This window comes from Giraffa tippelskirchi, chromosome 4 (genome assembly GCF_054371585.1).
Source record: "Giraffa tippelskirchi isolate mGirTip1 chromosome 4, T2T-mGirTip1v1.2.pri, whole genome shotgun sequence".
NCBI classification, from domain to species: domain Eukaryota; kingdom Metazoa; phylum Chordata; class Mammalia; order Artiodactyla; family Giraffidae; genus Giraffa; species Giraffa tippelskirchi.
Genome location: NC_137278.1, coordinates 578,056 through 601,740, shown reverse-complemented (window position 1 = coordinate 601,740; position 23,685 = coordinate 578,056). Strand labels below are relative to the sequence as shown.

The 23,685-nt window shown below is 50.8% G+C and overlaps 1 protein-coding gene and 1 pseudogene across 41 annotated transcripts in view; one reads left to right on the top strand and one right to left on the bottom strand.

Moving 5' to 3' along the window:
• PNPLA7 (patatin like domain 7, lysophospholipase) overlaps positions 1-23,685 on the bottom strand; it is a 70,414-nt gene that overhangs the window by 41,919 nt on the left and 4,810 nt on the right. For 27 of the 41 annotated variants that reach the window (XR_014082941.1, XM_081593244.1, XM_081593257.1 and 24 more), the window contains 8 exons: positions 22,763-22,854; positions 22,275-22,415; positions 20,836-20,995; positions 18,684-18,764; positions 5,943-6,071; positions 5,394-5,474; positions 4,340-4,466; positions 3,661-3,801 (listed from right to left, as the gene is read on the bottom strand). Coding sequence is in view for 39 of the 41 variants with exons in the window: in XM_081593244.1 (XP_081449370.1) it covers positions 3,661-3,801; positions 4,340-4,466; positions 5,394-5,474; positions 5,943-6,071; positions 18,684-18,764; positions 20,836-20,995; positions 22,275-22,415; positions 22,763-22,854 (952 nt within the window). In the remaining 2 variants the exon portion in view is untranslated. Of the gene's footprint in view, positions 1-3,660; positions 3,805-4,339; positions 4,467-5,393; positions 5,475-5,942; positions 6,072-18,683; positions 18,765-20,835; positions 20,996-22,274; positions 22,416-22,762; positions 22,855-23,685 lie in introns of all 41 variants that reach the window. The other 14 variants (XR_014082940.1, XM_081593222.1, XM_081593236.1 and 11 more) reach the window with 1 other exon arrangement.
• Positions 19,368-20,669, top strand: LOC145544472 (NADH dehydrogenase [ubiquinone] flavoprotein 2, mitochondrial pseudogene; annotated as a pseudogene).

Genomic DNA, 23,685 nt, shown 5'->3' with positions numbered 1-23,685 from the left:
CACACATCTCCACACTGATCTGCTGCTATAATCATATATGAATCACACATCTCCACACTGATCTGCTGCTATAATCATATATGAAACATCACACATCTCCACACTGATCTGCTGCTATAATCATATATGAATCACACATCTCCACACTGATCTGCTGCTATAATCATACAATCTATAAAACTTGAAATGTTGAGGATAACTTGCCCGTTTATGGAATTTGACCTGCAGTTGGTTAAATCTGTGGATGTGGAACCCGAGGGCCCATCTGAGGCCCATCTGGCTGCACCACACCCTTTCATATGACGGACTTGGGCTTGGTACCCACTGCAGGTTCTGTAACCAACCCCCTATGGAAGCCAAGGGACAACTAAGTATATCTCAGATTTTTGCCAGAATCATGTCCTCTAAGAGAGTATTATCTGTACAGACCAGAGGAAAGGTAAGTCTGTCCCTGTATGGATGTCAACTAGATATACTCATGGAACTGGATACTTCACACTCAGATTTTGTTATACGTGGATTGCTATTAGTTATCTGTTATTTATCTGAAAAAAAAATCACTAAACATGTTTTTAATATGGTGGAGTAAATGGATAACACATACAAGAAATATATCTCAACCCTACCCACTTCAAACAAAAGATTCAATTCTAGGTGAGTATGAAAGATAAAGGGCTTCCCTCATAGCTCAGTTGGTAAAGAATCCACCTGCAATCCAGGAGTCCCCAGTTCGATTCCTGGGTCGGGAAGATCGCTGGAGAAGGGAAAGGCTACCCACTCCAGTATTCTGGCCTGGAGAATTCCATGGGGTCGCAAAGAGTCGAACACAAGCGACTTTCACTTTCACATGAAAGATAAAATGTCAAATCTTACAAGCAGATTTCCTAGACAGGACACAAAAAATATTAACCACAAAAGAAAAACTTTGATCAACTGGACTCTTAAAAGATTTCTATTCATCAAAAGACACTATTAAGAGAGTGAAAAGTGAGCAGAAAATATTTTTAATACATACATCCAACAAAAAGCTCCTATAGAGAATATCTAAAGAACTCATATAAATCAATAAGAAAATGAAAGGAAACCTAAGTGAAAAAGGCCAAAAAGCCATAAAAACCCTATCCCCAAGGAGAGGGAAGATCCTCAGGTTCACAAGTTATCAGGAAGACGGCGCGACAGCCACAGCAAGGCCTGGTTGCAGGGTGCAGAGGGGCCAAACGAGAGAGGAAGGCTTCCTGGGAACGCCGCGGCCTCTAAGCTGCAGACTCTCCGACACACAAGGCCAGCGAGCACCTGAGTGGGGCTGAGAACCAAACTGCTGGAATTTAAACACAAACAACCACATGGGGCAGGTGGCCATGTCCTGGACTGTGCAGACTGGAGCATCCAGACAGTCCTGTGACACCGGTGAGGGTATAAACCGGGCAAGCACTAGGAGAGCCTCCGGCAGCGCCTCCCAAGCTCGACACAGCGCACGTGCCCTCGTCACTCGGCAGTTCCAAACAAACAGGTAACGTGTGTCCCACAGACACATGGGTGGCACGTGTGTTCACAGTGAAACAAGGCCTCACACCGAGAATGGCGTGCTGCCACACAGCACTCTGAGGCCACAAACACCAGGCTGAGCAGAAGCCAGAGTCAAAGCCAGTCTCAGGGTTCAGAGGTCAGGGGAATGCGAGGGCACAGGATGGCAGCCGTACCACTGCTGAGAGGACTGCGGGATCCCCAACCGGGCTTCCTTCTGGGTGCTGGCCTCATAGGGGAGCTCAGTTTATGGAAATTCATCCGAAGTCCCCGAGGGCTTGCATATTCTGTATGCATATTATACAACCATAAACAGTTTATGAAAATAAAGAATAATTTGTTATTAGTGAAGAAACAGATAAATACACAAACAGAACACAAAGATTCCTGAACAGTAGCTCCAAGTAATGAAGCACCCAGGACAGGCAGATCCACAGACAGAAGCAGGTGGGTAGCAAGCAGCCAGGAGTTGGGAAGTGACGGCTGATGGGCTGGGGGTTTCTCTACCAGGTGTTGGAAATGTGCTGGAATGAGGTAGTGGGGACGGATGTTCAACTTTGTGAAAATATTAACCCCACTGAATTGTGTACTCTAAAAGGGTAAACTCTGGGAGCTCGCTGGCCTTCCAGTGGTTAGGACTCCACGCTTCCACTACAGAGGGTACAGGTTCAGACCCCCTTAGTTTCCCTGGTTCGGAACCAAGATCCCACAAGCCATGTGGCATGACCAAAATAAATAATTAAAAGGGTGAATTTTATGATAAGTTAATTTTACCTCAAGAAAGTTGACAAAAAAAAAAAAATCTATGTAAATACAGAAAGTTGATACCAAATGAAGATAGCCCTAGAACACGCAACAGGAAAGTGAAAGATTGTTTTGTGAATGGTGCTGGGTAAATAACCACTAGACAGACAAAGAAAAGGCTGAATTTCCTGCCTTGAATATAATGCAAGAGGGAACCGTGAGGAAAGAAAGACTTCCACGTGCAAAGTGAAACTGAAGAGCCACCAGACAAGAATCCAGAAGAATGTTTACGTCCAATAAGGAGAGGTAAGTGAGACCCAGGACACAATCACAGGGCAACAACTGGTTTTCAGATACGGACACCGAGGGTCTCTGTTCCAAAAACAGAGGCCGGGAGAAGGTAAGTGGGCATTAAAGCTGATGGGAGATCTCTATCTGGAGCATACGAAAAATTTATGCAAACCAGCAAAACAAATTGAGGAAACCCTGCAAAAAATGGGCAAAGAATATAAACACAGTTCTTAAAGAGGGAATCCAAACAGCTCTTGAACACACCAGGAGATGACTAAACCTGCCAGCAACCCAGGAAACACAGGTGAAGACAAGCCAGAGCAAGCCTCGGGGGGCACCAACAGCGCCCCTCGGCCGGGACACAGCGAGGGCAAGCACAAACTGCAGGTCTCATCGGCCTGCTGCTGCCGCCGCTAAGTCACTTCAGTCGTGTCCGACTCTGCGCGACCCCATAGACGGCAGCCCACCAGGCTCCCCCGTCCCTGGGATTCTCCCGGCAAGAACACTGGAGTGGGTTGCCATATCCTTCTCCAATGCATGAAAGTGAAAAGTGAAAGTGAAGTCGCTCAGTCGTGTCCAACTCCTAGTGACCCCATGGACTTCAGCCCACCAGGCTCCTCCGTCCATGGGATTTTCCAGGCAAGAGTACTGGAGTGGGGTGCCATTGCCTTCTCCATTGGCCAGCCGAGGTCGCAGCAAAGGTCCCCGTCAGGGAGGTGCCCGAGAGAGGGAAGAGAGCTGACTGCTGACCAGAGGTCACAACGAACCCTTTCTGCAACCGAGACCTGACAAGAAGACAAAGCAGACAGCAGAGAGGGCTGGTGCGGGCACCTCCTGGGGAGGGAAGCTGGGCGACGGCTTGGGTAGCAAGGTCAGTGGGGGCAGCAGCCTGCTAGCGCGCCCTGGCCCAGGGGCGGCGGGGGGGCGGCAGTCAGCGGTTACGGGAAGGCTGTGAGGGCCCAGCCGGGAAACGCCCTGGACACGGAGGCTGGGGCAGGGGTACAGAGCCACTGCGGCTTCCCATGGAGGCCAGGACACAGGCGCAGGGGCCCCTGGACCCAGAGCGTGCTGGCCGTCTGGGTGGGTCAGAGGGTCCCTTACCTGTGGGAGCCGAAGAGGCCTGGATGCCGGCCTGGGCCTGGCTGAGCTCGGCCGCCACCTCTTCGTGGACAGAAGGCAGCAGGATGGGGTGGCCCCGCTTCGGCAGAGGCCCACAGACTGCAGCGCGGCTGCCCCCACGATCTGCTGGGAGGAGCCGGCATGAGGCAAGGCCTCTGCTCCCACAGCACACAGACCGCACGCCTGGAGGCCTGGGGACAGTCCGCAGCGGACCCTGCCACCTGCCCCCGCAGGCCAGCTGCTCGTCACCCGCACCTGTCTGGCCCATCATCCGTGCCCACCTGCTCAGGCAAGCGGCAAGTGAGCGCCAGCCCCAGCTGCCCTCCCAGGTCTGCCGCCCAGCTCTGAGCACCCCCCAAGAGCCTGGCCAGCCTGCCCTCCCAGCCCCCGCCCCTCATTTATAAATGGATGGGTCCCAGAGCAGTCAGTGTGCCCGTGCCTCACCGTCATCCTGGAGGGGCCTCCCAGGAGACAAGCCCGCTCAACAGCTTCCTTCCCTAAACCCACGCTTCCCGAGCGCTCGGAGCACACAGAGGGTGAAGCTGGGGGCCCGCCCTTGACCGGTTTTCTCCTGGGCAGGAGTGGGGGGCAGCATGTGTGCTGGGGGGGACGGCCGGTGACCCGAGGGCAGGAGGTCAGCCCCGGGGGGGCGGGGCAGAACCTGGGCCGCAGGGCTCCTGGGGCCGAGGTGGCCTCTCCAGCTGCTCCTCCAGGCTGCAGCATGTCGGCTTCTTGGCCTTCCCGGAAGTCACGCTGGCCACAGACACGAGTGGGATGGCCTGGCTCTCCTGAGACAGGGAGAAGCAGGGCTGCCTCAGGAGCGCTCTTGGGCCAGCGCCCCAGGAACGGGGAGACGCCAGGCTTCGGCGACTGGAAGGGAGGCAGTGACCAACTAGGGCACCGGCGACGCAGAAAGAGGAGGGTTTAAGGCAAGAAAGGCCCAGCTTGCTGTTGTCTTGCCAACTCCATCATGTTTAAATAGTGGTCAAAACTGTCAGAACCTCAATACACTTCATTAAGATGAAACGTAATGTAGAAAACACAGGATACGCCCTAAAGTATTAGCAAAGGAAGCCGTGAGAACCGGGAGCGTACCCAAGCGTGGTGTGGAGGCTGAGTGAACATCCGCTCAGCCGGAGGCCCACGGGCCTGCTGGAGTGTGGCTCACGAGGCTCGGGCTCCCTCAGCCCCCACGTCATGCTTACTGCTCACCATAACTGAGGGCATGAAGCGGCTTCTCCCACCTCACAGCCGTCAGCGCAACTCCCTGGCCTCGACGAGGGCAGGGCACGCTGCCCCAAGTGCCCTCGGGAGGGGCCCAGGGCCGGGGGCAGGCCGGGGGCACAGCTCCACAGGGCACGCTGCCCCAAGTGCCCTCAGGAGGGGCCTGGGGCCAGGGGCAGGCCAGGGGCACAGCTCCGCTGGGCAGGAGTCAGCTCAGCGCAGGATGGGTGAGGAGCCGGGAGGGCAGCCACGCACAGAGCAGGGGGACCAGAGAAGCGGAGTTCGGCCAAACCGCAGGCCCTCCTGGAGGGGAACTGCATGGGCACGGGACCCGCAGACAGGCAGCGTGTCCGCAGGAGGCCCCCGAGACCTGACAGGCGGGACAGGCTCAGCACTGGGCCCCAGGAGACCCCCCGGCCTGGCCGCTGGCCCGCTCTTTGAGGCAGAGGTGGCTGTCCTGAGGACCCATGGCAGGATGCCGGCACACTCACGGGGTTGAAGAGCTCCGTGGTCAGGCCCAGGTAGTTGTGCAGAGCCAGAAAGGTGACCCTCTGCAACCGCACCATGATGATCTGGAGAGAGATGGGCCAGCTGAGTGGGGTGGGCCTCCCCAAGGGCTGAGCCCGCTGGCCTCGCGGGCTGGAGAGCCCCGGGTGGAGACAACCCAACCCGCATGCAAGGTGTGGGCACAGGGCAGAAGGAAACTGTGTGGCTTCTGCAAGTTTCTAAAATTACTTCAAGTCAAGACATTTAATAATAACGAGTTCTTTTGGGACATGGTAGGCAATCTGAAGACCTCATTGAAGCTATCGATATTAACTGTTACAGCAAAATATGTATTACAAGGTTTTAAAAAAGCCATCTTAGTTCTTCCGACACCCACCCTGCACCCCATGTCGCCAGCACTCAGTCCTGCCAGTGAAGTCGCTTCCACTATTGCGGACACGTCTCGTGGTCCCGGGACTCAGTAAACCGCTGATGAGATTCTCAGGGTCCCAGCCCCGGGCCCCTCCCAGAGAGGCCACCTGGAAAGGACTCACCTGTACCATTCTCACCAGAGTCTCAGGGAATCTCTCAAAGACCCCCTGAAAAGCCGTGGCCGGGAGCCGGAGGACGGTGGAGGGGACGGCGGCGCGGGCGGACACCGTTTTGTACGGCGCGGCATGGCCCTGCAACGACAGCCCCAGTCAGCCCGCGGGCCGGCTGGGAGCCCGCGGAGCCCGGCTCCCCCAGCCCTCGTGCAGGCTCGGGCATCACAGCCCTCAGCACCCCGCTCTCCTAGGCCTCTGGCAAGGCCACTTGGAGCCAGGCTCACCCACCTAACGAGCCTGCTGAGCCCTGCCTGGCCACCAGCGCAGCTCCAGGCGGCCAAGGACTGGCTAGGCGCCGTTTGGGAACTGGCGGGTGCTCGACAGGAAAGGTGAGCTTTGCAGGCCATTGTCATTCCCAGGCAGTGACCTTGGCCCGTTCTGGCTCCCAGTTCTGAGTCCTGCCACCACCTCTCCTGAGTGCTGCTTCCAGGCAACCACCAGCTTTTTTCTGAACTGATGTTTTCCTTTGTCAAAGTGCCACATAAGCGGAATCACACCCGGCCAGGCTCCTCCCACTGAGACAACACACTTCAGGGTCGTCATGCTGGTGGCACACCAGGACTCTGTGCTGTTCCTTGATGAGAACTAGCCTGTTTTGCAGACACATCACAGTTTTCTCATGCACCTAACACGTGCGTGCTTGCATGCTAAGTCGCTTCAGTCATGTCTGACCCTGTGCAACCTCATGGACTATAGCCCGCCAGATTCTCTGTCCATAGGATTCTGCAGGCAGGAATACTGGAGTGGACTGCCATGTCCTCCTACAGGGGATCTTCCTGAACTGGAAATCAAACTCACATCTGCCTGCGTCTTTTACTTTACAGGCAGATTGTTTACCCACTGAGCAACCTGGGAAGCCCTATCCAGCAGGTGAAGGACATTTGGGTTGTTCCCAGTATTGGCAATTATAGATAAACCTAATATAAATATTTCCATACCAGGTTTTGTGTGAACAAAGTTTTCATTTTCCTTGCTAAATATTGTGGAATTATTTACCAAAACCTCAGCTAAAAGTTGGAGTTGGAGTGGGGGCTGACCTGTAAGGGGGTGCTCATACCTACCGGCGTATCAGTTATCACCCATGTCAGTTACCTGAAGGAAGAGGAGGCCGCTGCCTACATCTTGGATGGGAACTTGCCTCCACCTATCCTCCAGCCATAAGGGCTGAGCACCGAAGGACTGATGCTTTCAAACTGTGGTGCTGGAGAAGACTCTTGAGAGTCCCTTGGACTGCAAGGAGATTAAACCAGTCAATCTTAAAGGAAATCAACCCTGAATATTCACTGGAAGGACTGATGCTGAAGCTGAAGCTCCAGTACTTTGCAACCCCATGGACTGCAGCCTGCTTGGCTTCCCTGTCCTTCACTATCTCCTGGAGTTTGATCAAACTCAAGTCCATTCAGTCAGTCAAGTCCATTGATGCTATCCAACTATCTCATCCTCTGTTGCCCACTTCTCCTCCTACACTCAATCCTTCCCAGTATCAGGGTCTTTTCCAATGAGTCAGCTCTTTGCATCATGTGGCCAAAGTACTGGAGCTTCAGTGTTAGCAACAGTCCTTCCAATGAACACTGAAGGTTGGTCCCCTTTAGGATGGACTGGTTGAGCTCCTTGCTCTCCAAGACACTCGCTCTCCAAAGTCTGCTCCAGGACCACAGTTCGAATGCTCTGGTTCTTCGGCACAGAGCCTTCTTTATGGACCAACTCCCTTATCGGCATATGAAAGTGAAAGTTGCTCAGTCGTGTCCAACTCTTTTTGACCCCAGGGACTATGTAGTCCATGGAATTCTCCACATCAGAATACTGGAATGGACAGCTGTTCCCTTCTCCAGGGAATCTTTCCAACCCAGGAATCGAACCGGGGTCTCCTACATTGCAGACAGATTCTTTACTGAGCTACCAGGGAAGCCCAGATTGGTATATGACCACTGGAAAAACCATAGTTTTGATTACACGGACCTTTGTTGGCAAAGCAATGTCCCTGCTTTTTAATACACTGTCTAGATTTGTCATAGCTTTTCTTCCAAAGAAGCAAGTGTCTCTTACTTTCACGGCTGCAGTCATCATCCACAGTGACTTTGGAGCCCAGGAAAATAAAATCTGTCACTGCTTCCACTTTTTCCCCTTCTATTTGCCATGAAGTGGCGAGACTGGATGCCATGATCTTAGTTTTTTGAATGTTGAGTTTTAAGCCAGCGTTTTCACTCTCCTCTTTCACCCTCATCATGAGGCTCTTTAGTTCCTCCTCACTTTCTGCCATTTGCGTGGTGTCACCTGCATATCTGAGATTGTTAGTATTTCTCCCAGCAATCTTGATTCCAGCTTGTTCTTCATCCAGCCCAGCATTTCTCATGATGTACTCTGCATATAAGTTAAATAAGCAGGGTGACAACATACAGCCTTGACGTACTCCTTTCCCAATTTGGAACCAGTCTTTCGTTCCATGTCTGGTTCTGTTGCTTTTTGACCTGCACACAGGTTTCTCTGAAGGCAGGTAAGGCAGTCTGGTATTCCTATCTAAGAATTTTTCCACAGTTTTTTGTGATCGACACAGTCAAAGCTTTAGCATAGTCAATGAAGCAGATATTTTTCTGGAATTCCCTTTTTCTATGATCCAACGGATGTTGGCAATTTAATCTCTGGTTCTTCTGCCTTTTCTAAATAAAGCTTGTACATCTGGAAGTTCTCGATTCATGTACTATTGAAGCCTAGCTCGAAGGACTTTGAGCATTACCTTCCTAGTGTGTGAAATAAGCACAACTGTAGGGTAGTTTGAGCATTCTTTGGCATTGCCTTTCTTTGGGATTGGAATGAAAACTGACCTTTTCCAGTCCTTTGGTCACTGCTGTTTTCCAAATTTGCTGACATTTACTACCATTTGCTTTATGACCCAGCATATATTAATAGTAGGTATTGTTGAGTGCCCCATGTCCACATGAAAAGAATGTACTTGCTATTGTTGGGATGAGTGTTCAATAAATGTTCACTTAATTAATTAATTAAGCAAGGAGGCTGATGGTACTGTTTAGATTTTCTACATCTTTGTAGACTTTCTGTCTACCTACCCTACTGATGAAAGAGTGAAGTCATCAGCTATAACTAGGAATCTATTTCTCCTTTCACATCTGTAAGTTTCTGCTCCACTTTTGAAATTCCATTCTTAGGCGAATACACATTTGGGGTTGCTCTATCTTCTTGACGAGTGGTGTTCCTCACCCTAGAAACATTCTGTGGTCGGAAGTCTACTTTGTCTAACATTAATGCAACCTTTCAGTTTTGAGTTTTCATGATATAGTCTATCATATTCTTTTCTTTTTAATCTACCTAAGTCTTTATAGCTATAGTAGTTTTATGAAGCCAGCATGTAGCTGGACATTGGTATTTCTATCTAAACTGATCACCATTTAATTGATGCATTCAACATTATTACTGATGTAGCTAGGGTTAGGCTCCAGTTTTCTGGGGAATGTCGAATTTTTCAGCAAGTTATCAAGCTGACTGGGTTCAAACCCCATCCCACTGCCCTGTGGGGCTGGTGCCAGCATCTCTGACTTTTGGGTGATGCCTCAAGTGCTTGGCTCCGCTGACACCGACGCCCCTTGGGGGTTGGTCTGAGACCTGGGCTGAGGCTGCATCTTAGCCTGGTCCTCACGGCCCGTGCCTGGCCTGTGCCATGCTGCCCTCTGTCTGCCCTGAGACTCTCAAGGTCCATGCACACTCTCTCGCATCCTGAAAGAGCCCATGACTGGGCTGCCCTGAGGCAGAGCACTGAGACAGGAGAGGAAACCCAGGAAACTGACCACTCTTGGGCTGCTTTTCCTGTTTTCGATTCCCACCCGCCATCTACCCACTTTTATTTTCAGATTCCTGGGTAACTGCTTTGCGTTCTACCCAGAGTTTCTGTTGTAATCAGCAGGAGAGAGAGGCTATGGTAGCATCACTCTGCCACAGTGGAACTGGAATTCTATTTCATTTTTATCAAAAATAAAATCTCAGTGTCTGTCTTCTTTGAAAGCAGAATGAAGAAGCCTAATAAATCGCCACAGAGAGCAGCTCACCGTGCGGTGAGGCTCACTGCTGCTGCTGTTAGACAGCCTGCTTCACTTGTATGCAAGGCCCTGCAAAAAAGAACTCACACAAGGTAAAACCTAGCGGATGTCCAGTCTCCTGAGCTGACGGTCCATGAGTGAACGTGGAAAATGCCCCTTCCTCCAAACAGCCCTGCCGGTTGGGAACACCGGGCTCTGGCTCAAGGGGTCCTCGGTGTGCTCTGGGCTTAGTTATATCACTTCTGCCTGAGGTCCTTTCTGCTGCTTCAGATCCTTTATACAGAGAAGGCTGTCCCTGTATGAATCCAGAGAAGCCAAAGCTCAAAACGATACACGGACCCCACTGTTCACAGCATCACTATTCACAAAAGCCAGGCCGTGGAAGCAGGCTAAGTGTCCATCAACAAACGAACGGACAAAGAAGACGCGGAGTACGTGTACACGGTGAGGTGCTGTTGTTGTTGTTCAGTCACTGGGCCGTGTCCAACTCTTTGAAACCCTATGGAGTGTAGTCTGCCAGGTTCCTCCGTCCACGGGATTGCCCAGGCAAGAATGCCAGAGTGAGTTGCCACTTCCTTGTCCGGAGGACCTTCCCAGACCAGGGATTGAATCTGTGTCTCCTGCTTGGCAGGCTGCTTCTTTACCACTGAGCCACCTGGGAAGCCCGCAGTGGAATACTAGTCAGCCATAAAAAAGGAATGAAGTAATGCCACTCGCAGCGACATGGGTGGACCTAGGGGTCACTGAGCGAAGTGAGTCAAGACAGACAGCATGGACTTTACCATGTGATAGATTCCACATTGGACCTAGGGGTCACTGAGCGAAGTGAGTCAAGACAGACAGCATGGACTTTACCATGTGATAGATTCCACATATATGTGAATTTTTTTTTGAGTGATACAAATGAACTTGTTTACAAAACAGAAATAGATTCACAGAAAACAAACAGACATAGAAAACAAACTTACGAACTAAAATAAATAAATTAAAAAAAAAAAGAAAACAAACTTACGATTACCAAAGGGGAAACAGAGGGAGGGATAAAGCAGGAGGTTGGGATTAACATGGACACAGTCCTATGTATAAAATAGATAAAACAATGTCCTACTGTATGGCACAGGGAACAATACTCAAAAGGTTGCAATAACCTATAACGAAAAGGAATCTAAAAAAGAAAAGTGATACATAATATAAGTATAACTAAATCACTTTGTTGCACACCTAAAACTAATAAAACACTGTAAATCAACTAATTCAATTTTTAGAAACCTATAAACACCATAAAATTTTGAGTTCAAAGCAATAAGAAAAAGAGAGAGGAGGGTGACCCATAAGAGACCCACAACCACAACCCAGGAGACAGGGGCCCTGAGCAGCACAGAGCAGCCGCCGGCCAGGCGTCCAGCCCGGGACCTGGAGGCCAGCTCTGGAGGCCCTGGGAGGCAGAGGCAGAGGCAGAGGCCAAGCCAGGTCAAGGCTGGGCCCCTGGATGTCTACGCACCACTGGGCTGCTCTGTGGGGGGCGGGCGCCCTCCGCGGTGACAGGGGTGAGGGTCTCTCTCAGACACGACCTCACTCCCTTTCCAGACCTGTGTTAGCAGCATGTCACTCACTCACCAGCAAGCCAAGCGGCCCGGAGAGCCTGGGAGAAAGAGGGGAGGGACATCCCCACGACCCCAGCCCCACGGGCCCTGACAGACAGCAATGCTCATCAGTTCCAGAACCGGGGAGAGAAGCACGTGTGTGTCTATGCTGTGAGTATGTCTGTGTGTTTAGGGGCAGGGTGGGAAGAGAAAATGACAACTCAACAGCTGACACTAAAAACAGCTCAAATGGACTTGTTTACTTAGAAAAACAATGCCTTCAACTTCACCAGGAAACTTTAAAAGCACAGATGAGACAGCTGCAGGGTGTGCATAGGCCTGGCACACAGCTACACATGTCTACAAATGTTTTCTGTGGCCTGGCCACCACAGAAAACAATGACGACAGCTTGTCAGTCAACAACGAGTAGGTCAGAGGGTAGTGAGTAGACAACTGGACTGGAACAACATGTCAACACGGAGGGACTTACGCCAGTACCCCACCCCCCAAGGGTGCTGCAGAACCTCAACACGGAGGGACTTACGCCAGTACCCCACCCCCCAAGGGTGCTGCAGAACCTCAACACGGAGGGACTTACGCCAGTACCCCACACACCAAGGGTGCTGCAGAACCTCAACACGGAGGGACTTACACCAGTACCCCACCCCCCAAGGGTGCTGCAGAACCTCAACACGGAGGGACTTACGCCAGTACCCCACACACCAAGGGTGCTGCAGAACCTCAACACGGAGGGACTTACGCCAGTACCCCACACACCAAGGGTGCTGCAGAACCTCAACACGGAGGGACTTACGCCAGTACCCCACCCCCCAAGGGTGCTGCAGAACCTCAACACGGAGGGACTTACGCCAGTACCCCACACACCAAGGGTGCTGCAGAACCTCAACACGGAGGGACTTACACCAGTACCCCACATACCAAGGGTGCTGCAGGACCGGGCAGAGTATGACACCGCTGAGGAGCTAAGGCACAACAACTACTGCTCACTTTGTAGAATATCAGAGAAAAGTCAGAAAAGCAGCTGCCTCCTAGGAAAGGGTGGAGAGAAGCGGAATGGTACTAAGAGCTTACAGGGCCATCACTGTCTCACCTGGCTAACAGCTGACATGTCTGCTTCCTATGCTGAGCTTTTTTGTATATCTGAAATACTTCATAACAAATTTGTAAAAATTAAAACAATGGGGTAGATGGGATTGGAGGAAAGTGTTCAAAAGGTACAAAATTCCAGGTACGAGATAAACGAGCAGTGCACGTCTACACAGTCACACGCGCTGGCTGTGCAGCCAGGTCAGACGTGGATTTCCCTCTCACTTAACGGGACTGTGGGTAACAGGACAGGCCCAGATCTGGGAGATGGAAGCAAATAAGCAGACAAGAAACTCAGAATAGCCAGAGGTGGTATAGGGAGCAAAGAAAATCTCGTCTTACTTCATCCATAAAAAAATATTCAGAGAGAAAAAAAGCTCTCGAAATAAAAAACCTGATGACAGGAGAACAGGGAACCCTCCCACACTGTCGGTGGGAATGTAAATGTGTAGCCACTATGGAGAGCCGTATGGAGGTTCCTTGAAACACTAAACATAGAGCTACCATATGATCCAGCAGTCCCACTCTCGGCCAGATATCCGGAGGAAACTGGTTAGCAAAGACACACACACCGCAATGTTCACAGCAGCACTATGCACAGTGGCCAAGACATGGGAAACCAAACGTCCATCAACAGATGAAGGGTTAGAGGAGATGTGGTGTATAGTGCACACACACAAACAGAATACTACTCAGTCATAAGAAAAAACAAAATAATGCCATTAGCAGCAACACAGATGAACCTAGAGATGATCATACTAAGTGAAGTAAGTCAGAGGGGGAAAGACAAATATCATATGGTATCACTTAGAAGTGAAATCTAAAAAAATGATACAAGTGGACTTATTTATAAACAGAAACAGACTCACAGACATGGAAAACAAACTTATAGTTACCAAAGGGAAAAGGGGGAGGGATTAGGAGTTTGGGATTAACATATACATACTACTACATTTAAAACACCATAGAATGATCGTTCATTTTCAAGGCAAAACATTCAACATCACAGTAATCCAAGTCTATACCCCAACCACTGATGCCAAAGAAACTGCAATTGACCAGTTCTGTGAAGGCCTACAAGACCTTCTAGAATTAACACCAAAAAAAAAAAAACCGATTTCCTTTTCGTCATAGAGGATTGGAATGCAAAAGTAGGAAGTCAAGAGATCCTGGAATAACAGGCAAGTTTGGCCTTGGAGTACAAAATGAAACAAGACTGATCGGACAACACACTGGTCCTAACAAATCCTTTCCCAACAACCTAAGAGATGAGTCTATACATGGACATCACCAGATGGTCAATACTGAAATCAGATTGATACAGTCTCTGCAGCTGAAGATGCAGAAGCTGTATACAGTCAGTCAGTAAAAACAAGACCGGGAGCTGACTGTGGCTCAGATCATGAGCTCCTTACTGAAAAATTCAGGCTTAAATTGAAAAAGGTAGGGAAAATCACCAGCCATCCAGGTATGATCTAAATCAAATCCCTTATGACTATACAGTGGAGGTGACGAATAGATTCAAGGAGTTAGATCTGGTAGACAGAGTGCCTGAAGAACTATGGGGAGGTTCGTGACATTGTCTATCCTAAAGGAGATCAGTCTTGGGTGTTCATTGGAAGGACTGATGTTGAAGCTGAACTCCAATACTTTGGCCACCTGATGTGAAGAGCTGACTCATTTGAAAAGACCCTGATGCTGGGGAAGATTGAGGGCAGGAGGAGAAGGGGACGACAGAGGGTGAGATGGTTGGATGGCATCACCAACTCAATGGACATGAGTTTGAGTAAGCTCCGGGAGTTGGTGATGGACAGGGAGGCCTGGCGGGCTGCAGTGCATGGGGTTGCAAAGAGTCAGACACAACTGAGTGACTGAACTGAACTGAACTGAAAAGGAGACAGTGACCAAAACCATCCCAAACAAAAAGAAATGCAAGAAGGCAAAGTGGTTGTCTGAGGGGAGTATACAAATAGCTAAGAAAAGAAAAGAATCGAAAGGCAAGGGAGAAAGGGAAAGATATACCCAACTGAATGCAGAGTTCCAAAGAATAGCAAGGAGAGAGAAGAAAGCCTTCCTTAGCGATCAATGCAAAGAAATAGAGGAAAACAATAGAAAGGGAAACACTAGAGATCTCTTCAAGAAAATTAGAGATACCAAGGGAACATTTCATGCAAAGATGGGCTCGATAAAGGACAGAAACAGTAAAGACCAAAAAGAAGCAGAAAAGATTAAGAAAAGGTGGCAAGAATACACAGAAGAACTATATAAAAAAAAAGTCTTAATGACCCAGATAAACAGTGGTGTGGTCACTCACCTAGAGCTGGACATCCTAGAGTGTGAGGTCAAGTGGGCCTTAGGCAGCACTACTGCGGACAAAGCCAGTGGAGGTGATGGAGTTCCAGCTGAGCTTTTCAAGGCCCAAAAGATGGTGCTGTGAAAGTGCTGCACTCAATATGCCAGCAAGTTTGGAAAACTCAACAGTGACCACGGGACTGGAAAAGGTCAGTTTTCATTTCAATCCTAAAGAAGGGCAATGTCAAAAAATGTTCAAACTACCTTACAATTGTACTTATTTCACATGCTAACAAAATTATGCTCAAAATTCTTCAAGCCAGGCTTCAGCAGTATGTGAACTGAGAATTTCTAGACGTTCACGCTGGGTTTCGAAGGCAGAAGAACCAGAGATTAAATTGCCAACATTTGATGGATAATGGAGAAAGCAAGGAAATTCCAGAAAAACATCTACTTCTGCTTCATTGACTACGCTAAAGCCTTCGACTGTGTGGATCGCAACAAAATGTGGAAAATTCTTAGAGATGGTAATACCAGACCACCGTACCTGCCTCCTGAGAAACCTGTATGCAGGTCAAAAAGCAACAGTTAGAACCAGATATGGAACAATGGACTGGTTCCAAATTGGGAAAGGAGTCTCTCAAGGCTATATACTGTCACCCTGCTTATTTAACTTATATGTAGAGTACATTATTCGAAATGCTGGACTGCAAGAACCAAAAGCTGGATTCAGAATTTCTGGGAGAAATATCAATAACCTCAGATATGCAGATGACAGCACTCTTAACGACAGAAAGTGAAGAGATACTAAAGAGCCTCTTGATGAGAGTGAAAGAGGAGTGAAAAAGTTGGCTTAAAGCTCAACATTCAGAAAACTAAGATCATGGCATCTGGTCCCATCACTTCATGGGAAATAGATGGGGAAACAGTGGCTTACTTTATTTTTCTGGGCTCCAAAATCACTGCAGATGGTGATTGCAGTCATGAAATTAAAAGATGCTTACTCCTTGGAAGGAAAGTTATGACCAACCTAGACAGCATATTAAAAAGCAGAGACGTTACTTTGCCGACAAAGGTCCATCTAGTAAAGGCTATGGTTTTTCCAGTGGTCGTGTATGGATGTGAGAGTTGGACCATAAAGAAAGCTGAGCGCCGAAGAATTGATGCTTTTAAACTGTGGTGTTGGAGAAGACTCTCGAGAGTCCCTTGGACTTCAAGGAGATCCAACCAGTCTATCCTAAAAGAGATCAGTCCTGGGTGCTCATTGGAAGGACTGGTGTTGAAGCTGAAACTCCAATACTTTGGCCACCTCATGCGAAGAGTTGACTCACTGGAAAAGACTCTAATGCTGGGTAGGATTGGGGGCAGGAGGAGAAGGAGACGACAGAGGATGAGATGGTTGGATGGCATCACCGACTCAATGGACATGGGTTTGGGTGGACTCTGGGAGTTGGTGATGGACAGGGAGGCCTGGCGTGCTGCGATTCATGGGGTTGCAAAGAGTCAGACACGACTGAGAGACTGAACTGAACTGAACTGAATCCCTTCTACCAGGAAGCTTTCACAGCCTCTTAACCTCATCCATCAGAGGTAAGACAGAATGAAAATCACAATCACAGAAGAGATGGTGATGATGAACATTATGAGACCATGGGTCCCTGCTTGTCAGCAAGGCCCGTTGTATGGCAGAAAGTGAAGCATGAGCAGCCTGTGGCCCGGCAGGGGCATCATCAAGGGGCCCCCAATGTGACTGAGTTCACGACGTATCAATCATATAGTCAGGTGGAGTTGGTTGACTTGGGTAAGCGGCTTTAGCAGAATCAAGGGGCCCCTTGGCAGCGTGGCTTTTGCGACTCTGGGACACAGGGGTGGATGGTATCATTTGTTCCAGGGATGAAATAGAACGGTTGGCATCTATAACCCCTCACCCTTCATTGAGACAAAGGTTGTAGAACATTTGAGACTGCAGGTCCCTGCTTGTTAGCGAGGCCAACTGTGCAACTGAGACTGGAACAGCAGTTTAAATGCCCACAGCAAGAGACATGGGTGGTACAGTTAGATTATATGGCACCCAAGGGTGTTCCTTCAGATGCCCTTTTCTGCTCTGAACAGGGCTCATATCAATGTGCCGACCCAAAGAGCCCAAGCAGGGGCTGGAGGCCCCATGTGGAACTTGCAGTTCACTGGTCACCAGCTAATGTGCAGAAAGTAAAGGCCCTGGTTGACACTGGTGCCGAATGCAGTCTTGTTTATGGCAAGCTGGAGCAGTTTCTTGGTCCCAGTGCATACACTGATGGCTATGGTGGCCAAATGATGTATATTTAGGACAGTAGACTGTAAAGGCTATGTCCTATACTGTAGATTTAGAACAATGTACTGTAAAGGCTGTGTACTCAGATTTAGAAAAGTGCAATCATGAGGGTGGATTGTGAACACCACAAAAATCTCCTCCTTGAAGGGGATGGCCTGGCACCTGTGGGGGTTTTGCAAGTAATATGAGTTCCAGGCTGTATCCTGGGTGACAGTGCTGTTTCTTGTTGCAGCCCATAATACTGTTGCAAGATACAAACCCAAGAGTCAATGTTTTTCACCATGGGAATATCGCAGAAGATGGACTGTGCGTAGACTATAAGGTGAGAGACCCTGAAGTGGAATGTAAAGAAAGAGCAAATTCCCCAAGATGGCAGTGGTCAGGCTCTCTCACCCCCAGGGCCTCTCACTCCCACCCTATGTTTTGTAAATACATGGTTATGTAACAGCCGAGATCATGTGTAGCACTGCGCATGCACATCATAATGTACCTACCTGGCCACGGGCCGCTTCTGTACTGTAAACATATATAAGCTCCACCTGAAAAGCCCTTGAGGCTGCACTAAGGCTACATGATGTTCATGTTATGGCGTCTTATGGTGCATTACTGCTGTGTCCACTGGGTCAACCATGAGAGGAGAGAACACGTAGCAGTATGTCTGCTGCTACAGCTTCTATGCCAGTCAAGAGAGAATAAACATGTCTGCAGTTTCTCCTCACATCTTTCAGCTTCCCTGTCTGTACCTTGCCTACCTTGGGTTCAGCAAACAGTGAGATACAGTGAGACAGCTAGCAAACATCAGCTATAAGACGGCTCACTAGTGGATGAGGCACCCTCACATGCCTGGCAGTTCAGTCTCTGTGGTGGGAGGCAGGTCCCTTGGATCCAGTGAGTCTCCTAAGGATTTGCCCTACAGACTGGCCTTCAAACACAGGAAAAAGCGTCCACACAAGACCATTCACTGCATTGATGAACAGCACAAAAGCTGAAGAAATGACTGAAAGACACACATTAGCACAGAAGATCCAGAAAGGGCCTCTCCTGGGAAGGGGCCTTGGGGCCTGAAGACAGAAGAAATCGCCTTCATCCTGTGATGTTTTATGCATGTGAAGCTTGGAGCCCGTGCACAAGCTACTCAGTCCAAAGAATGAACGTTTAAGAGACACCAAAACCCACAAGCCAACACCGAGCTCCCCTCAGACATTCAGTCAGAGCCGCGTCCAGGCCACTCCAGGCACACCCTCGACCCACTAGGGTGACCCTCCTGTCACTGGAGAGCTGGCCTGGGCGCTGAGGGAGCTGCTGTCTAGTGAGCCCAGGCAGACCCGGGGGGGAGGAGATACTCACGGTGATGACATCCAGAATGCTGAGCAGGCTGTGGACGCTGTCTCCAGCCAGAACCTCTTTGACTGTCACCTCAGTGCCATCCTGCGCTTGGAAAGCAGAGGAGAGTCACCCATGGTAGGAGGCCAGGCCGGCCTGGCAAACAACCACCCACCACTGGTTGTGCGGGGCAGAGGCTGCACCCTGTCGACGTGTGGAATGAGAACAGAAAGATGAGGGTAACTAAGAGGAACAACGAGGCCCAGCCTAGCCTTCAGCCTTGTGTCTTGTCAGCACCAGGAGGATCTGCCTGAAGAGTTGGTGGGCCTAACTAAAACGATGTAGGAACCAAACGCAGTTATTCTCAGTATAAATGACAGCATTTTGACATATTTTTCCCCCACTGGATTGAAGAAGAAAGGAAACCATGCAATGCTGGTGATTTAGGAACTTCATCTCAGGGTGACCCAGAAAAATCCCTTTGAACTTGTTCAAACCTGCCACAGGTCACAGTCCAGGAGCCCTTCCATCTGGGACAAAGGCTCTGGCCCTCTTGGGAAGGACTGCTAGGCAGATGATATGGAGACGCCCCCGGAGGAGACTGGATGAAAGCATGTCCTTTCTGATTATCCCACCAGGTCACTCACAGACAAAGCTACACACGAGACCTGTACCTCGACAACACTGTGGTCTAGAAGCCGGAAGGACATGCAGGAGCCGTCCTGGGTCAGGTCCACCCAGGGCCCAGCAGGTGGGAAGTTCACGTGGCCAGGGATGGGGGCAACCTCATGCAGTCCAGGCCTCACTGAGTGTCTACGGTGGGAAGCCTGGGTCACCTACCACCACGCAAATAAACCAAGTACCCAGGATGCTTGGTCTGGAAATCCACCCCCCTCACCCGGCAACTGTGATTTAAGCACATAATTCAACAGAGGCAGGCACCAATGAGAGCTTCCAGCTAAATTAATACCTGAATTATTTTCTTACAGTTAAAATTATTTCCTGAAACCTGAAAATAAGACAAGCGTGTGACTGATCCTTACAGGTCAGCACCCCCCCACTAAGGGGCCCTAAGGCGGTGGGAGAGATGCGAGCTGCACGCAGCCCGGGTCACGGAAGCAGGCGCGCCGCGTCGAGGGCAGCTGTGGTCCGACGTGTCTTTCCCTCCAAAGAGCTCAAACGTGAGACTCTGCACTCTGAAGACCCTCAGTGCGGCCCACCGCGCCCCGTCTCTCCCCGGGCGCTCTGCCCCCGTCTCTCCCCGGGCGCTCTGCCCCCCGTGTCTCTCTCCGGAGTGCTTTGGCTCACAAAGCAGCCTCACTACCCACTGGGGAAGGCGTGAAGGAATTTGCATAAGACAGCTGTGCAGAATGGAGCTGGAGGGGCCTCTGGTGTGCACGTAGACACGCCTGAGGCTAACCCAGACGCTCCACTGGATTTCGCACCGGAAAACTACGGAAGGACAGAGACAACTACAGAAAAGTACCCAGAAGGGCACCGAGCAGCAGCTCTGCTTCCAGCCTGAAGACAGAAGGGATGGCTGCCCAGCTCCACTACAAACAGGGGCAGAGGTTTCACAAGCACCTCCAGGGAGAGCATATGAAGCAGCGATTTCTCAAACAACATATAATCGAAAGCCAACTGGAAAGTGTCATATTCATGGCTGCACTACTCCACCTTGCACATCTCAAAACTCTGCCAACATCCTGGCGATCACTCAGGAATGCTTAGCAGGAAGGTATGGGGACGACTTCATCTGACAAGCTTTTCACTCCCAGCAGTGGAGCGTTTAGGGACCTGTACAAGTGAACCGACGGTTCAATTCAACGACACCTCCTACAGGATCTGACGCCTCAGAATATGCAAGAAATTTCTGATGAACTCAAGACTGGCAAAATCCCAAAAGGCGGGCCAAGGAGTGGACGCTTCTCATGCGGGCCAGCTGGAGGTCTTACCTCTTCGACTGAACCACCTAAAGGACCTGAATTTGGTGTGCAAGGTGGCCTTTAACGTATATTCAACTGTACATATGTTACTGCAGCAATAAAATATGAATCTCCTATCTACATAAAATAAGTTTGCACTAACTTTTCAATGGAAAACTTGAGAAATGTTCAAGAGGGCAGACCACTGAGTGCCAACACAACAGCGCCCCTGCCCCGCCGAGGGCTCTCACCGAGTCCTGGACGCGGACCTCCAGCCGCCCGTCCTGCACTACGTAGATGCTGTTGTCCAGCTCCCCCGGCCGGAAGATGTACTCCCCTTCCAGAAGCTGCACAAAGACCATGTGTTTGCAAAGTTCCAGGAACAGCGGCTTCTCAAAGTGACCCAGGACCCTACAAAAAACAGAACACATGGGACACCTTCAGGAAGTGGGGGAGGGGCACAGGCCACTGTCCCTGCCGGCCAGACCACAGGGAAGGGCTGCAGAGCCTGCAGCACTAGCGCCTGGTCGTCAGCAGGACAGGAGCCTGAGGTTTAGGAATCCCCATCAGCTGCTGTCCCAGGAGCTCAGAGAACTCTCAGGCCGTGACTGTGCGTTTGAGCCAGGTTTGCAACCAAGGGCAGTCAGTGAAGTGCTCAAAAGCAAAGTTGGGGCTTCCAGGGAGAGGTGGGGGGAGAGCTAGCCTTTCAATCTTCCATCTGGCCACTCACTTCCCACACGTGCTCTGCATCGTCCTGCAGGCAGAAACTCTGGGAAGCAGACACACATGGGAAAGAACCAGTGAGGCGGCTCTGCTCACCACCAGGAGGGCAGTGCCAGTGAGAGGAGAGAAGCTTTGCCAACCGATAAAAGAAATGGTCACAGGTTGAGGTCCAGGGGGGTCATTCTGGCTGCTACATGTGTGAACACCCACTTTATGCTCACTAGACAGAAAATCCTATTGTGGCTGATCAACCACACACTGTACATCTGCTTTAATTATTAAAGGGCACACCTACTGAGGCTGAAGCTGAAACTCCAACACTTTGGCCACCTGATGTGAAGAACTGACTCATTTGAAAAGACCCTGATGCTGGAAAGATTGAAGGCAGGAGGAGAAGGGGACGACAGAGGATGAGATGGCTGGATGGCATCACCGACTCGATGGACGTGAGTTTGAGCAAGCTCCGGGACTTGGTGATGGACAGGCAGGCTGCAGTCCATGGGGTCACAGAGTCGGACATGACGGAGCGACTGATCTGAATTGAACACTTACCAGAAGTAAAGAACGCCCACGTTAAAAATAAGGACTCAGTGCCTCCCATCCTGGGACATCAATCCCGGTGCTCCTTCCAGGATAAGACTCCCTTCCCAGGCGTCAACGCCATACTGACTCACCGTGTAAGTGATGACCTGGTTTTGATTTCTTCCTGATACCCTGAAGGAACGTATCCCTGACTAGTTTACCATTCTTCATTCTGACAAGATATAAAACTGCTGAAAACCATGCTTCTCTGGAAAAGCTCCTCAGAGTTGTCTGAGAGGCTGTATTCCGGGTTAGAGTCCTCAGTTTGGCGCAAATTTCTATTCCTGTTATAAACTGTTTACTGATATTTTTTGTCAACACAACCATCGGTGGCCACAGGGAAAGGACATCTCACAGAAAGCCTCCAGGTCCACCTCTCTCTTACCGGACATTTTTCAGCATGTACAGAACTTCTGACGGCAGGTGAGAATTCTTCACATCAAACTCTGTGAGGTCAGCCTCCAGCAGGGAGGGCGGGGGCTCCTTCGGCTGCAAGGTAGGGTATTCCTTCTTGAACCGCAGGATCCTACAAAGCAGAGGCACACACCTGGAGCAGAGGCCCAAAGGGGTTCAAAGGCAGACAGCAAGGAACTTCCCTGGTGGTCCAGTGGCTAAGAATCTGCCTTGCAATGCAGGGGACGCAGGTTTGATCCCTGGTTAGGGAACTAAGATCCCACATGCCACAGAGCAACAAAGCCTGAGTGCCACAACTAAGATCTGATGCAGACAAATTAATCAATCAATGAAATATTTTAAAAATTAAAGAATAAAGCAGAGAGCATTTGGGCTGTGAGCCCCATAGCAGGGAAGCCACGGAGAACCCACTGGGGAGGGCAGCTGGGACCTGACTGGTCTGAAGGGCACTCCCAGTACCTCTTGGCCAAAGACAGCACCTTGGTCCTCTTCCTCATCCGCTGCCGGGGGGCAGCTGTGTTCCCCACAAGGGTGTGGGGAAGCGTGGTCACCTGCAGAATGAAAAGGGGAGGCTAAGTCTGGACTCTGAGACCTGTCAGATCCAGCTCCCAGTCTCAGGGTCGGTCCCAGCCCTCAGGACGTGGCCCCTGTGGGCCTGACACCAGCATTCCGGCCCGGCCACACCTGCTCGCCTGCCCAGGACACAGGGAACCTCCTTGGCACTGCTGACAGCGAGCACACACGGCCATGTCCCCAGACACCCCGTGCTCTGGGAGCTCTGACGTCCTCAGCCCTAGGTCCCCTCTCCTGGAAGGCGGGCGCCTTCCTCCACACCCGTCACACTGGTACACACCATCCCAGCGCCTGCACACCCTCCCGGCCTGGACGGCTCATTGTCCCCCTCACAGTCCAGGCCCACTGGACCGCCCCAAACAGCACTGCCGAGCAGTACAAAGGGCCTGGCTCCTCCCCAGGCCTCAGCCGGCCCCCTCGGGCAGCTCTCAGGCCGCGGCCCTGCGCTGCCCGCTGTGCGCTGCCACCAGGACCCCTCCTCGCCCCCAGGGGCTTCCGGCCCCACTGAACCACTTTCTTGTCTTCCTCAGACCAAACCCAGCTTGCCGCCAGTCCTCAGTGGGGTCATCCGTGGACAGCCCCAGAGCCACCCACACACGAGTGCCTCGAGACCTGCTCACAGGTCATTCCATGCGCCCCGACACGAGACTGCAGCAGCCCGCACAGCGTCCTCCCATGCCAGGGCCACCCCCGCCAGATGCAGCAGCCCGAACCAAGCTCCCTCTCACAGCACTGGACCCTGCCGAGGAGCAAGACCCACCCAGGGACACCCATGGGACTCCTCGTCCGACAGTTCAAGTTTTTCTACA